This window comes from Aotus nancymaae, unplaced genomic scaffold (assembly GCF_030222135.1).
Source record: "Aotus nancymaae isolate 86718 unplaced genomic scaffold, 86718_ANA_hifiasm-v0.15.2.pri h1tg000008l, whole genome shotgun sequence".
NCBI classification, from domain to species: domain Eukaryota; kingdom Metazoa; phylum Chordata; class Mammalia; order Primates; family Aotidae; genus Aotus; species Aotus nancymaae.
The window spans coordinates 27,042,844-27,059,019 of NW_026988419.1; the positions used below are offsets into that span (position 1 = coordinate 27,042,844).

A 16,176-nucleotide genomic window follows, 5' to 3' on the forward strand; every position below is an offset into this window, starting at 1 on the left:
CCTGATTTCAAATTTTACTACATAGCTACAATAATCAAGACTATGTGGCACTGGCACCAGGGCAGATACATAGATAAATAAAATGGAACTGAGGCCAGGCGCAGTGGCTCACACCTGTAATCCCAGCACTTTGGGAGGCCGAGGCAGGCGGACCACGAGGTCAAGAGATCGATACCATCCTGGCCAACATGGTGAAACCCCGTCTCTACTTAAATACAAAAATTAGCTGGGCATGGTGGCGCACGCCTGTAGTCCCAGCTACTTGGGAGGCTGAGGCAGGAGAATTGCTTGAACCCAGGAGGCAGAGGTTGCAGTGAGCCAAGATCGCGCCACTGCACTCCAGCCTGGCGCCTGGCAACAGAGCGAGACTCCATCTCAAAATAAAATAAAATAAAATGAAATTGAAAGCACAGAAGTAAACCTTATATTTATTTATAGTCAACTGATTTTCAACAAGGATGTCAACTGAATGGGGAAAGGATAGTCTTCAACAAATGGTGCTGGGACTATTGTATATCACAAACAAAAGAATAAATTTGGAAAAAGATGGCCAGCACAATGAACGGACAACTACATTTTAATGAAAACAACTGAAGAAGAGCAATGGAGTGCATCAAAGAAGAAACAGAAACTAGGGTGAGCACAGAACTCAGAATGGCAACACAGAGAACAAAAGGGAATGCCAGGCCCCCACCACCCCATTCCCAACCAGGATCAGCTGGGAACCAGGAAGAACTTCTTCCTACAGCAAGGAGGCAAGCAAGAGAATCCCAACAACCAGCCTCCATTAATATCTTGGATACCTACAGACCCCACCCCTGTAGTCCTCACAGGTACTAAGACCAGCTGAGGGAGCTGTCTGGAGTCTACACCATTGGGTTCCCCTGAGAGAAGAAGCTAATACTGTGCCCTGGCCCCTGTGGCCCATGTGGCTATACCACCTTGCAAGTGGAACTATGGCTGAAACATGTTTTGCTCCAGGGACAAGTAGCCATGGCTCCCTTTCATCCCTGAGGCTAAGCCACTGCTGAATCATACTAGCCCAGTGGCCTGAAATCCCCAGGCCAAGCTAACAGTGATTAAACCCTTCCTCATGGAACCAAGAAGAAGTGAAGCTACTTCACCCACCACTCCTCTCTCTCCATCAGACTGGAGCTGAAGAATTTTCCTACCTCCCAGGAAAATTGTACCTTGGCAGCTCAAAGCAGTCATGCGTCCCCAGTGCCTAGGCTAAAGTAGCATCCTGAATTGCAGGAAACTGCCTTAGATACTCAGAGTAGTCACACACACCCCAGTACCTAACCTGAAGTGGCACCTTGCATCCCAGGGAAATGGCCACCCAGAACAGTCACGACCCCCAGACCTAAACTGAAGCAGCACATTGCCCCCTGGGGAACTAGTGTCCTGGCCAAGCTGAGCAGTTGTGCACCCCAAGGCTGAGTAATCCATGTCCCAGGGAAACAGAGCAGTAGCTAAGCTGAGACACGTCATCCTACTAGCCAAACAACTCTAGTACTTTGGCTTCCTTAGACCAGACTAGACCCCTAGAGTCTGAGATGCTGATACCTGCCTTTACCAAGCAAATTGAGTCATCGTTGTGCTGTTCCCTGCCCTACCTAAACAACAGCTGTGTATCTGCTGCTGATGAGTCCCACCATCCCAGGGTCTACAGTCGCTACTATACAAGCTTCTTCCCCTGAGACCTGAGTTGCCACTGAGCTCTACTGGCTCACGTTTCTGAACTGCAGCCATACCGTGCTCCCTAAGATCAAACCTCCAGAGCAACTATTTTTCCCTGAAGTCAGGCCAGTGCTGTGCCCTGCCTTTCAGGGGTAGAATCTCAGCTACAAGCTGACTCCTTGGACCCCAGCTACTAGTACATGCCTGAAAGTTACAGATTCTGGCTCTGTGGGCAACCTACATCTAACCCCACCTAAGAGCAAATCTGTAACCCAAGATCCAGGTGCAACAGTAGGTTCATAAGCCTATGAGCCTAGGACCCTAGACCCACAGCTACTCCAAGCACCTGCACCTGGAACACAGTGCTACAAAAGCTGCTTATAGGTCATGTCAGACCTAACACCAAGAGGGATCTACTCAGCTAAGTCTCCCCATTGTAATGAAAACAAGAACAGGCGGATCCCCAGAAGCCCTTGACATCAAGGACATTCACAACCTATGCTGCTGCCATCGCCACAATCTTCTACAGTGAAGGCTACTTTAGAAGCCCACACCATTGCTGATGGTGAACACAGCTAAAGAAACACACTAAACCCCAAATGCAAGTGAAAGTTACTCAATATAAAAGCCACTCCAGAAAGTATCGAAGAAGTGACTGTTCCACCAGATCCATAGACATCAATGCAGGGACATAAGAAACATAAAAAAAAAGTAAAGAAATATAACACCATCAAAGGAACATAACTTTCTCACTAAAAACCCCAATAAACACCCCAGAACTGAAAATATAAAATAACAAAACCCAATGAAAAGCAACTAATTTCTGAAAAAAAAATCAGAATAATGATCTTAAGGAAACTCAATGAGAGACAAGAAAATACACATAGACAATTCAACAAAATCAGAAAAACCATTCTCAATATGAACAAGAATTCAACACAGATAAAAATCATGAAAAGAACCAAACAGAAATCCTACAGCTAAAGAATTCAATGAACAAAATAAAAAATACAGTAGAGAGATTCAACAGCAGATTTGATAAAGTAGAAGAAAGAAATATTTTTACATCAGTCATTTGAAATTACCCAGTCAAAGGGAAAAAGAAAGAAATAATGAAAAAGAGGTGAAGAAAGCCTACAAGACATAGGGACACCACTGAGTGAACAAATATTTGTATTATGGGAATCCAGAAGGGGAAGACAAGAAGGCATAGAAAACCTACTTAATGAAATAATAGTCAAAAACTTCCCAAGTCTATGGACATCCAGATATGGGAAGCTCAAAGAATCCCAAATATATTCAACCCAAAAAGGTCCTTCTTGAGACACATTATAAACTGTCAAAGGTCAAAGACCAAAGATGGAACGCAAAAAACAACAAAAGCATCAAGTCACATATAAGGGAATCATCATCAGACTAACAGCAGATTTCTCTGCAGAAATTTTACAGGCCACCAAAGAATGGGATGATATATTGAAAGTGCTAAAACTACTCCAACAGTCAAACAATACTATACCCAGCAAAGCTATCCTTCAGACATGAGAGAAAAATCAAGTCTTTCCCAGAGAAACAAAAACTGAAGGAATTCATCACCACTAGACCAGCCTTACAAGAAATGTTCAAAGGAGTCCTACATCTGGTAAGCAAAAAAGACAATAGTCACTGTCATGAAAACATGCAAAAATATAAAAACTCTCTGGTAGAACAGATGTGCAAAGGAGAAAGAGAAAAGAATCAAAACCTACTTACTATAGAAAACCACCAAACTGCAATGATAAGAGAGAAAAAAGAAAAAAGCACACACAAAACAACTGGAAAGCAATTAACAAAATAACAGAAGCAATTCCTTGCCTATCAATAATCATCTTGAATTTAAATGAACTAAATTCCCCACTTAAAAGATACAGTTGGGCTGAATCAATTTTTAAAATCATGACCTAACAATACACTGCTTACAAGAAATTAACTTCACCTGTAAAGACACATATTTTTATGTGGGGGATGGCGGGGGGAACGGCATGCAACTGTAGTCCCTGCTACTAAGAAGGCTGAGGCAGGAAGATCTCCTGAGCACAGAATTCAAGGCCAGCATGAACAATATGGTGAGACTCCAACTGCTTTTTTTTTTTAAGACGCATATAGACTGAAAGCCAAGGGATGGAAAAAGACAGTCCATACACCAGAAACCAAAAGTGAGCAGGAGTAGCCCTATTTATAACAGATAAAACATACTTTAAGTCAAAAACTGTGAAGAGAGACAAAGGTCATCATATAATGATAAAGGGATCAACTCAGCAAGAAGATAAAACAACTATAAATATTTATGTATTCAACACCAGAGCACCTAGATAAATAAAGCAAATACTATTAGACTGGTTGAGGATTTGATTATCACTCTCTCAGAATTGGAAAGATCTTCTAGATAGAAAATCAACAAAGAAACATTGGATTTAAACTGCATTTTAGATCTAATGGGCCTACCAGATATTTACAGATTTCACCCAACAGCTACAGAATACATATTTGTTTCATCAGTACATGTAACATTCTCCAGGATAGGCCACATATTAGGCCACAAAGAGGTCTCAACAAATTTAAAAGAAGTGAAATTATATCAAGTATCTTTTCTGACTACAATGGCATAAAACAAAAAAATCAATAATAAGAGGAAATTCTGAAAATGTACAGATATGAAACAAAGGCACAAGGACCATAAATTGGAGAAGGGACAGCTTCTTCAATAAATGAAGCCAAGAAAACTGGATATCTATATGCAGAAAAGTGGAACTAGGCCCCTATCTCTCACTATCAACTCAAAATGTCATTAAAGACATATATGTAAGCCCCAAACTATGAAACTACCAGAAGAAAACACAGGGGAAATGCTTTGGGACAGTGGTCTAGGCAAAGATCCTGTGGAAAAGACCTCGAAAGCACAGGGAACAAAGCAAAAATAGACAAACTGGATAATATCAAACTCATAAGCTTCTGCACAGCAAAGGACAATTAACAGAGTGAACAGACAACCTAAAGAATGGGAGAAAATATTTGCAAACCATTCATCCAAACAATGATTAATATCTGGAATATGGGATACTCAAACAACTCAATGACAACAAAAAGGAAAAATCCAATTTAAAAATGGGCAAATGAGCTGAAAATATATCTCTCAAAAAGTCATATAAATGGCCAACAGATATATTAAAAACGCTCAACATCACTAGTCATCAAGAAAGTGTAAATCAAACCACAGTGAGATATCATCTCACTTCAATTAGAATAGCTATTATCAAAAAGACAAAATATGGCACGCTGGCAAGGATGCAAAGAAGGGAATTCTTACACATCATTGGTGGGAATACAAATTATTATAGTCATTATGGAAAAGAGTATAAAAGTTCTCAAATAACTAAAAATGTAACTACCATGTGATCCAGCAATACCACTAACTAGGTATTTATCCAAAGGAAAGGAAATCAATAAAGAGATATCTGCACCCTCATGTTTATTATTACAGCACTGTTATAATAGCTAAGATATGGAATCAGCCTAAGTGTCCATCAACAGACAAAGAAAAAAGAGGCCGGGTGTGGTGGCTCACGCCTGTAATCCCAACACCTTGGGAGGCCAAGGCGGTGGATTACCTGAGGTCAGGAATTCAAGACCAGCCTGGTCAACATGGTGAAACCTCATCTCTACTAAAAATACAAAAATCAGCCAAGTGTGTTGGTGCACTCCTGTAATCCAAGCTACTCGGGAAGCTAAGGCAGAATAATCACTTGAACGCAAGAGGCAAAGGTTGCAGTGAGCCAAGATCATGCTACTGCACTCCAACCTGGGCAACAGAGCAAGATTCTGTCTCACACACACAGAAAAGGAAGTGTGGTATATATACACAATGGAATACTATTCAGCCATAAAAAAAGAAAATCCTTTCATCAAAGTTGTGCTCATAAAAGTAGAGAATAGAATAGTAATTACTAGAAGCTGGGAAGAAGTCAGGTGAGAGAAATTGGGAAAGGATAATTAATGAATGCAAAATTATAGCTAGATAGGAGGAATACGTTCTAGTGTCCTAGATAGCACTGTAGGATGACTATAGTTAACAATAATTGATTATAAATTTCCAAACAGTTACAAGAGAGGATTTTAAATGTTTCCAACCCAAAGAAATGATAAATGTTTGAGGTGATGAGTATGCAAATCACCAATTTGGTTATTATGCAAATTACCAATTTGGTTATTATGTACTATATACATGTATCAAAATATCACACTTGTACCCCATAAATGTTTACAGTAAAAAAATAAATAAAAGTAAACAAATCAATATAAATACATACATATATAAATCCAATATGGTAGCATAGGGAAAGCTCTGATGGGCATAAATTTTAACAGGATTTCTACGAAATAGTTAATTTTACAGACTCAAAAAAATAAAAGTATACCCCTATCTCAGACCCTATACAAAAATGAACTCAAAACAGATAAAAGGCCTAAATCTAAGAGTAACTATAAAACTCTTAGAAGAAAACATAGGCATAAATCTTTGACCCTGAGATTAGGCAGCCCTTTTGACACCAAAAACCATAAGCAAAACATAGCAAAATTTAAAATTTTTGTGCATCAAAACATACCATCAAGAAAGTAAAAAGAAGGCCAGGTGTGGTGGCTCACATCTGTAATTCCAAAACTTTCAGAGGCCAAAGCAGGAGAATTGCTTGGGCCCAGGAGTTTGAGACCAACCTGGGAAACATTGTGAAAAATAAATAAAATATTAGCTGGGTATGGTGGTGCATGCCAGTAGGTCCAGCTACTTGGAAGGCTGAGGCAAGAGAACTGCTTGAGCCCACAAGGCCAAGGCTACAGTGTGCCATGATTGTACCACTGCCCTCCAGCCTGAGCAACAATGCAAGACCTTGTCTCAAAAAAAAAAAAAAGTAAGTAATAAGACAATCCACAAAATAGAGAAAGTATTTGTAAATCATATGTCTGATAAAGGTCAAGTATCCAAAATATATAAAGACTTCTACAGCTCAACAGTAAAAAGACAACACAATTGAAAATAGGAAAAGGATCTGAATAGACATTCCTCTAAAGAAGACATACAAATGGCCAAAGAACACATGAAAAGACATTATATGTCATTAACAAAATGCAAATCAAAACCAAAATGAGATACCAATTCACATCCACTAAAATGGCTACAACAATAACAAAAAAAGGAAAAAAAACAGACAACAACAAGTGCTGGCAAGAATGTGGAGAAACTGGAACTCTATACATTGCTGGTGGCAAGGTACAGCCACTTTTAACAAACGGTGAGGCACCCTCTCAAAAAAGTTAAACACAGTCACCACATGACCCAAAAATTCCATTCTACATGTAAACCTAAGAAAAGTGAAAGCATATGTCCACGCAAAAAACTTGTACATATCCGTTCAGAGCAGCACTATTCATAACAATCAAAAAGTGAAAACAATCCAAATATCCATAAATTGCTCAATGAAGAAACAAAATGTGATATAACCATATAATGTAACATTGTCAGCCATAAAAAAGAATGAGGTAGTAATGCATGTTACAGCATGGATGAACAGTGACAATGTTACACTAAATTAAAGAAGCCTGACACAAAAGGCCACACAATGTTTGATTCTATTTACACATAATATTTAGAATAAGCAAATCTATACAGATAGGAATAGATTAGTGGTTGCCAGGAGCTGGTGACAGACGGGAGGAGTGAGTTACTGCTCAATGGGTGCAAAGTTTCCTTTTAGGGTGATGAAAATGTTCTGGAATTAGACAGTGGTTGTACCACTTTGTGAACATACTAAAACATCACTGAATTACACACTTTAAAGGGTCAAGTTTATGGTGTATGAGTTGTATCACAATAACAAAATTTTTAAATCTCTATACCAACTATGTTTCCCTCAGCAGCCAGAACGAACCTTCTAAAACACAAAGTAGATGATTTCACCCCTAAGCTCAGAACTTTGAAATGCTCTCCCACCTCACTTGAAATAAAATTCAAAGTCCTTACCCAAGCCTACAATGTCTTAAAGAATCGACTTCTCTGATTTGGGTAATGGATACACTAGAAGCCTAATCCCGACCAGTTTGCAATATACCCATGTAACCAACAAGCCTATATACCCCCGAATCTAAAATACAGAATTCTTTGCCTATTACTTATCACCTACCTTCCAACATCCATGCAGCCACCAGCCTCCTGGCTGTTCGTTAGTGTGCCAACCACTCAGCAGCCTCACGGTCTGTGTCTCTTCCTTCTACCTAGAAACTCTTTCCCCAGATAAATGCAAACCTGAAACCTGAACTCCAAATCTCCACTCAATGTCACTTCCTTAAAAAGACCTTACCTGGCTACCCTACCCCTTCAATATTTTGTTTTCCTCATAACATTTATCATAATCTCACATATTATGTACTAAATTTACATATTATTTATCTTCTGTCTTACTACACTAGAATATAAGCTTCATGAGAAAAGAGGCTTGTTTTTGTTCATGGTCATATCCCTAGAACGTTACACAGTATCTGCCAACTAACAGATTCCCAATATGATCTGTTCAATGAATAAATAAACAAATTTAATAAAATGTCAGAGAAAGTCACAACTAGGTCCTTTGAGATATTATCATATTAATAGAAACCTCTCACCTGTTCCAGGTTATTATATGGCACACGGCAATAACTGCAATATCCTTGTCTTTTCTGCATCTTGAATAAATAACTGAAGTCAGATGGCTACTGTCTTTCAATACTCAAACTGAAAAAAAGAAAAATGTCCAAAATCATGATAATTCCTTACTCTTATGAGGAAAATGGCTATGACAATTAGCAGAAAACAGAAATTCACTCTTGGGTCCTATCCACTCCTACTTCTAATGATTAGGAAACTATATAATGCTGCCGTGAACCATTGAATAAATAAGTGAGCCTGAAGCAGAAACAAGAACTACACATCTTATGAAAGAACAGTTTGTTGCCAATTATTTGAAGACTAGATGACTAAATATTTAGTTTTTTAGTTAGTTTTTCTAATCACTTATTAGAGATATTAGATATTGATTCAGTAACAAAGACTACAATATTCAATTTGAGAAGATCAATTACTTCTAAGATACTGTTATGGTATATTTACTATACTCTAATGGAGCTCATTAATTTCCCCATCATGTTTCCATATAAAATCCCAGATTATCTGAAAACATCTCATTCTCTGTCATCATGAGAGTAAAGACACCACATGGCATTTTCTGCTCAGCTCACAAAGAGGCAGATTTTTAAATAATTTATTTAACACAGTTGCTAAAAATCAGAACAACTAATTTCGCCTCTGAAACACAAAACATTTTTCTTCTGCCAATTATATATGCCAGATAAATATGAAGGATTTTTTTCCTACTAGTGTTTGAGATTTTTCTACAAATAAATAGTTTTCCAGTTTCCACTCACCTAAAAGTATAATCCTTCAACATTACAGACTGCATGGTTCCCAAACCAGGCTGAATACCCAAAATTTTAGTAGAGCTGAGGTGAGCCTAGGATTCAAAGTTTTCAAAATTCCCCCAGTAATTTTCACGCTCAGCCAATGTATTAACTGATACAATGTACATATAATTTATGAGGATTTTAAGTAAAAAATTTAACGCAGTTTATTAGCTGCTTTGTTAAGCTGAAAATAGAATTGCAAATAATTTTGTATTTCAAATAGTTTAATCATTCTCAGCTGTTGGAAGATATGTAACAATCATTCTATAATGTGTTATGAGTAATTCTGCAATGGGAAAAATTTAATCATTAAAATCAATAACTGAAACATGAAATCACAGCCTTAAAACCAATAAGATGATGGAAAAAAAGGCTTCATTAAGTCAAAATGCTAGCATAACATTTACTTACCTATTACTTTTTATTATGAGAAATACTGATTTTCCAACTTCTCACATTTACGAAGAAAATTAATCAATTAAACCAGCCTCTGACACAAAAAATATATAAGACATTACTTACTTAAAATTTAGTCTTTTTTCCACTAATTTACTTCACTTATTAACCTACAGCAATAAAACAGAACAAAGTTTTAAGTTGTACTTACACATAAGGCAAATTTCACGCTAAGAGAACCTAGAGCTTAAATCTAAACTTTGAAAAATCCTAAAATAACAAACTTTGGGAGAATTTACTGAAAATATGATTAAAACATTCATTGACTAAAGGACAAAAGTAAAGCATTAGTCCAATATCACATACGCACAAAATTTAAATACTTAAATATTTTTAAATCTTTAATCCTATGGTCCTTAACTTCTGTGGCATTATCACCTGTTACTCCCGTCATCTGTCATCTCTAGTGCCACAGTGAGTTGCAATGAACCAGAAGCATATGTTGGCATTTTTAAAAATTAACATGCCAGGACCTCATCGGAAACTTACCAAATCAAAATCCCAGGGGTTGAGGGAACCCAGGACATACATTACGAAGCAAATTTAAAATGCTCAAGGGGGCAGCGCACGGTAGCTCATGCCTGTAATCCCAGTACTTTGGGAGGCCGAGGCAAGCGGATCACCTGAGGTTAGGAGTTCGAGACCAGCCTGGCCAACACGGTGACATCCTGTTTCTACTAAAAATACAAAAATTAGCTGGGTGTGGTAGCAGATGCCTATAGTCCCAGCTACTTGGGAGGCTGAGGCAAGAGAATCATTTGAACCCAGGAGGTGGAGGCTACCGTGTGCCAAGATCAAGCCACTGCACTCCAGCCCGGGCAAAAGAGTGAGACGTTGTCTCAAATAATAATAATAATAATAAAATAAAATGCTCAAAGTGATTCTGCTATAAGTCAAGTCAATAACATATGTCATCATTTTTTATAAAGTAATAAACTTACCTATTAAAGAGATCACTTTTTTAGGGTCTGGGATTACATTACTTTGGATGCCTAAATAGGTCTTTTTTTTTTTTTTTTGAGACGGAGTTTCGCTCTTGTTACCCAGGCTGGAGTGCAATGGCGCGATCTCGGCTCACCGCAACCTCCGCCTCCTGGGTTCAGATAATTCTCCTGCCTCAGCCTCCTGAGGAGCTGGGATTACAGGCACGCGCCACCATGCCCAGCTAATTTTTTGTATTTTTAGTAGAGACAGGGTTTCACCATGTTGACCAGGATGGCCTCGATCTCTTGACCTCGTGATCCACCCGCCTCAGCCTCCCAAAGTGCTCAGATTACAGGCGTGAGATATCGCGCCCGGCTAAATACGTCTTTTTATACAAACTCTGAATTCTACCAGAACCTGATATTTTTATAAAGTAACAAATTATTTACCTGGAGCAGAAAAGGTCAAGTATTTCATCAGCTGTATTAGTTCTGGCAAATATCTGTAAATTAAAATAAAATCATTTTTTAAAAGAGTTAGATCCCATAAGTGTCCACCACAGACCAAATAAGCATACCCAGATATATTTTGAAAAGGGACATGTTTCCAATAATATAAGAAAAAATATTAACTTTTGAACTCAAAGCACTTTACATACTATGACTCACTGAACCTCACACATGACCTCCTAAAGTTCTGGTGCAGTGACTGTGATGGTCCATCTAACCCACCATCAAACACTGCAGGTCTCTGGGTTCCTGGAACAGTAGCTGTAAAAGAACATAAGGTGCAATTGTGCTTCTGGTAAGGTTAAGAACAAAAATGCTGTCAAACCCAAACAAAATTAGCTTAATGAGAAACTTCCCGAGGCTCAGGTATCACATTAGTTTTAATGAAAAATACTGTCAATTCTTTTATCACCTATCTATATCAATACACTATTAAGCAGAAGCATGTTTTTTATTCCTCTGTATTGTCGTGGACAAAGCGCTGCTCCTTATCCAGGATCACTGGTTAAGAAAAATTTCCAACACTTGGGCTCAAAAGAGCCAGTGACACCACGGTACAATCAAAGAATAACTAGTAAGCACCCACCCTGTGCAGAGTTCCATGCTAGAAACTTTAAGGGATAGAGACAAAGATGAGACGAGTTTTCTTGCCCTCAAAAAATTTAAAATGAAATTGGGAAATCAGAGCCAAAGAATGAGGTGCTGCCTAAGAAATGCCTCAGCAAAAATAAGAATTGCTAATGAGTTCAACTGCAAAACTCAGTTTTAGCTAGAGTGGCCAGGGATGCCACTGTGGGTATGGGTTTTTAACCACATACTGAAAAATGGGTAGGATTTACTCACTCAAAGGCTGGGAAATGATAGTCCGATTAACAAACAAGCCAAGGTAGAAAAGCAAGAAAATTAACAAATTCAGCAAATCTAAGGTTGCATTTGAGAATTTTTTTCAATATTTTATTTTTTATTAACAAATACTTTTACATATTCATGGGGCAATAAACCACAGAAAGTGGACTGATTTTTGACCTGTTAGTATTCAAAAGCAAACTGAAGAATCTAGACTGTGCCTTTAGGCACTGTGGAATTTTTTTTGTAAAGACGTATACTCTAGAGTGGTTTAAGAAAATTCTGCAACAATGATTCTCTTCTACTCAAAGGAGCTTTTCAAAGGGTAAGGAACGTAACTATTAACTACTCTGCACTGTTTCTGAAAATACTGGAGAATTAGTTAATGCCCGAAATCTCCAAGCTAAGAGTTAGTATCCCTTAAAGCACAGTCATGTATGTTTACAAAATAAGAAAACACACATTTTTCTTTAAAAATTATTTTATTAATTTTTACTACAAAAGTAAAACATTTATAATAGTACAATTATAAAGAGCATAAAAATCAGCCATAATACTACCACCCACCATTAACCTGTGTTATATTCTTCTTTATTCTAAACATATTTTTACAAAAATGGGATGGTATAGTACATTCTATTCTATAGCCACCGTCTCTCACTGAACCACATATAATGAGCACCTTTATATGCCATTATAAAATGCTATTATAAAATAGAAGAAAATAAAGTAAACTAAAATAGAATGTTTAATGATTGCATAGTATTTCATCGTGTCAGCGTAAGATAAAAGCCCTGACAAGAACCAGTAGTTGGTGAGTTAACTTCTGAAAGTCAACCAGTAAGATAATTTAAATACACATATAATCTTAATATTTGACTTAAAACATATAAATGTATATATGTTTAAGGTCAAGTTGGGCTTTTTTGTTTCATTGATATTTTTAGTACGGGTGTTGTTGCTTTAATTGGGGGACAGGTTAGCTAAAGTCTCAAGACATGCCTTTTCATAAACTACATTGTAATTCACCCCTGAGTTTCCATTTTTGTTCCTCTAAAGCAGAACAAAAATCTGAAGGCAGTTTCAAATCTGAGAGCAGAATTATGATCAATGTTAAATATTTTTCCCCAATCTTTCACAGTTGTCCTACCCACTTAAGCACGTTTGCAAATATAGGCTTTTTATGAATCCGAGGCATAATATTTATTTTTCCTAAAAATAATAATGCTATTTTAAAAATGACTATGTTCACCTTCTTATTTCATTTGTTTAGGTGACATTTAAAATTGCATAAACCTATCCCGGGGAGCGAACAGAGATTTCTAAGCTACCCAGATGACTTCAGCAGAAATGAGGAATGTAACTGAAACGTCATAGCAGAAATGTCTCAAAAGAAAAATAAAACAGCATTTTGTTGTTGTTTTTTAAGAAATATTTCTTGCACACCTGAGATCTGCACCAGCTGCAGAGGTAAACCGGTAAAAAAATATTTCTGAAATGACTTTGGGGTTGTCGTGTATTTCTCAAACTGAGTGTGGCACTGTAGTAACAACTAACAAAACCCACAATCCTCATCAAACAGATTTTGCAAGTGCCTGACAAAAGACACATCAACTTAATTTTTAAAAAAATAAGGAAAGACAATAGAAAGGCATTTGGTTTTCTGAATAAGACAGTCTAAATTTTCTGTCCAGCAGTAGGGAAACAACTGAGAAGCAATGACAAAACAATGGCCGAATGACAAAAAAGACCACACCAATTCAGTGTCAGTTCCTCCACACAACACTACTGATTTTCAATTTTCCACTTTTCTCAATTATCCACGCTATGCTGGCTTTCCTCTGGTGACAAGCATTATCCTAGACATCTCTATTCAGTCTTAGTAAAACAATAATAGCTAATACTTAGTACTTAATCTGAGACAGGCGCTCTGTCAACAGCTTCCTGTGCATTATCTCATCTAAATAACAAACAGCTTTATAAGGTAGCTGCCATGATTAATTCCCATTTAGCAAATCAGGAAACTAAGGTTAAGAGAAAAGAGATACCTCTTAGCAGGTCTCACACCAATAACCAGCATTAACTGAGTTGTGACCATTGGTCAATTTGAGCAATTTATGCTATAATCTCTTAACGACTTAGACACCACTTCTCTGTATTTTTAGGAATACTGCTTGTTTTAATGTTAGGTGAAAACAAATAATTAGGACTCTTATTTGCTGCAATCAACATCACTATTCCAAATTTTAAAAACTAACGTTTAATTGCATCATTGCTCATCAGAGTGCTAACAATACCTTGGGTTAGTGACTGCCAAGATTATTTAACACGACACACAGCAACCAATACATTTTGAATTACAACCGAACACACACGCACAGGTACACACGCACAGTTAAAACATTTTTCACAAAACAATACTCTCATTACATGTAATGCATTCTGATATTTTCTATGCGATCTTAATTTTTTTAATTTTTAATGCCAGTCATGACCCACTAAATTAATTTCACAATTCACGAACGGGCTTAAAAAAATGCAGTTTGAAGAAACACTGCCTGCAATTATTATGACATATTTTCTAAACAATATTTTCTAGAAACCAGTTACTGGTTTCTGAATTCAGCTTATGTCTATCCAAATCACTGGCCACTGCAGTGATACTTTATCAACTCTCTAACGAGTTGCTTTCTTGCCTTCTATGCTTTGGGTTCAAACGATATAGAAAAGATCTTCCATGCATTAAGTTAAAAAAGCCGACAAATAAACGCCCCTTATGGGACACACGTATATATGTTTGTGTATTAATTAAAGAGAAGGGAAAGATATCCCCCAAATTGTGAGCAGATTCTCTCGAGGATGAAATCGCCAGAGGCTGTCTCCGCCGTCCCTCCCCCTCCCTACACATAGCAAATTGCTGTAAAAAAGAAAAACAAAAATAAGCTATTTCCTTTAGGTTGGGGGGGGTTGCGTTTTGGTCCCCTGAGAACCAGTATCTTGTTATGCATCTCTTCCACGAGCTACCCAGAATCAAAGCGTGGGATCATCGCAGGAGCTGGAAACGGCCTTCTTAGGAGCAAGTAAAAACGATGGCGTAACAAGACCAGGTTTACACAACTGTTGCACGGCAGTAGTAAAACGATCATTAATACAAAAATCACACGTTTCCAAATAAAGTAGCATCGCCAGAGGCTGGGAAAGGCCTAGGTCTGGGGCCAGCTGGACCCAACGCAGGGCACTGGGGGAAGGGGGTGTGTGGACAGGTGGCTCGGGATCTCGGCCCCACAGGTGCCCAGGCAAGAATCCGCGGGTTCCCGGCCCTCAATCCGACCCCGCAGGCTTCCCCCTCCCCAGGCCCGGGCCCGAGGCCTCGTCCGCCGGCCCCTCGGACCCAGGGCCCCGACCGAAGCGCAATGCAGCCCGCGCCCCACCTCCTCCCCTCGACCCGCCACCTCGATCCCGGCCCGGAGCCGCCGAACCCTCTTACGCAGCAGGGGCAGAAGGGGACGCGGGATGAGGGGAAGCCGAGGACCTGCGAAGCGGCCGCGGGAGCCCGGCGAGCCGTCCTGGCGTCCCCCGGGAGAAAGAAGGCGCCCCGGGGGCCCGGCGAGCAGGCCCCGCCCGCGGGCGTCGCCCCGGCCGCGCCCCGCCCCCGCCGCGGCACTCACCTCCGCGGAGGCCGCCCGGATTCTTTCCGGGCCGCGGTGGAGACCGAGGACCGCGCCGGGCGCTCTCCGTTCCGATTCCGGTTCCGTGGCGGCGCCCGAACCCCAGGCCGTCCGAGCGCCGCGGCCCCGCTGCCCGCGGAGCCAAAACTAGGCGCCTTCGGCCCTTGCGGCCGGGAGGGAGAAGCGGGGCGGGAGCGCGTCTCGCAGGACGCTCGCCGCGACTCGCTACTGGACTCACGCAGGCATCCAAGGCAACGTGGCGTTGCAACCCTGATGGAGGTTTGACGTCAGGGAAGGTGCGAAAACCGGACCCCTTCTGACGCAGCAGCGGCGGGTCCGCCCCCTGCCCGCCCACCCCCACACTCTCCCACCCCGGCGAAGGAGCCCCTTCCTCCCCTCCAGGAGCTCTTAAAGCGGACACTTCCTCCCTAGTCAGGGCCCCACTCCGAAGCTCGGGAAATCCATCACGATCCAAAGAAAAGGACTAGATTCATAGTACAGTTAGAGACCAAGGTTTTAGCGTTTGAGGGTCCAAATAAAAACTGCTTGCCAATTCAAAGCAACATACG

At 39.6% G+C, this 16,176-nt stretch overlaps 1 protein-coding gene across 8 annotated transcripts in view; it reads right to left on the reverse strand.

Annotated features, from left to right (window-relative positions):
• Window positions 1–14,438, reverse strand: part of ZDBF2 (zinc finger DBF-type containing 2) — a 43,758-nt gene extending 29,320 nt beyond the window's left edge. For 3 of the 8 annotated variants that reach the window (XM_012446338.3, XM_012446333.3, XM_012446339.3), the window contains exons 1-3: window positions 11,034–14,438; window positions 9,616–9,770; window positions 8,371–8,479 (exon numbers count right to left, since the gene is read on the reverse strand). In XM_012446338.3, the coding sequence (XP_012301761.2) occupies window positions 8,371–8,430 (60 nt within the window). In that variant the 5' untranslated portion in view covers window positions 8,431–8,479; window positions 9,616–9,770; window positions 11,034–14,438. Of the gene's footprint in view, window positions 1–8,370; window positions 9,315–9,615; window positions 9,771–11,033 lie in introns of those variants that run through there. The other 5 variants (XM_012446334.3, XM_012446336.3, XM_012446335.3 and 2 more) reach the window with 4 other exon arrangements.
• Window positions 14,439–16,176: the final 1,738 nt, after the last annotated feature.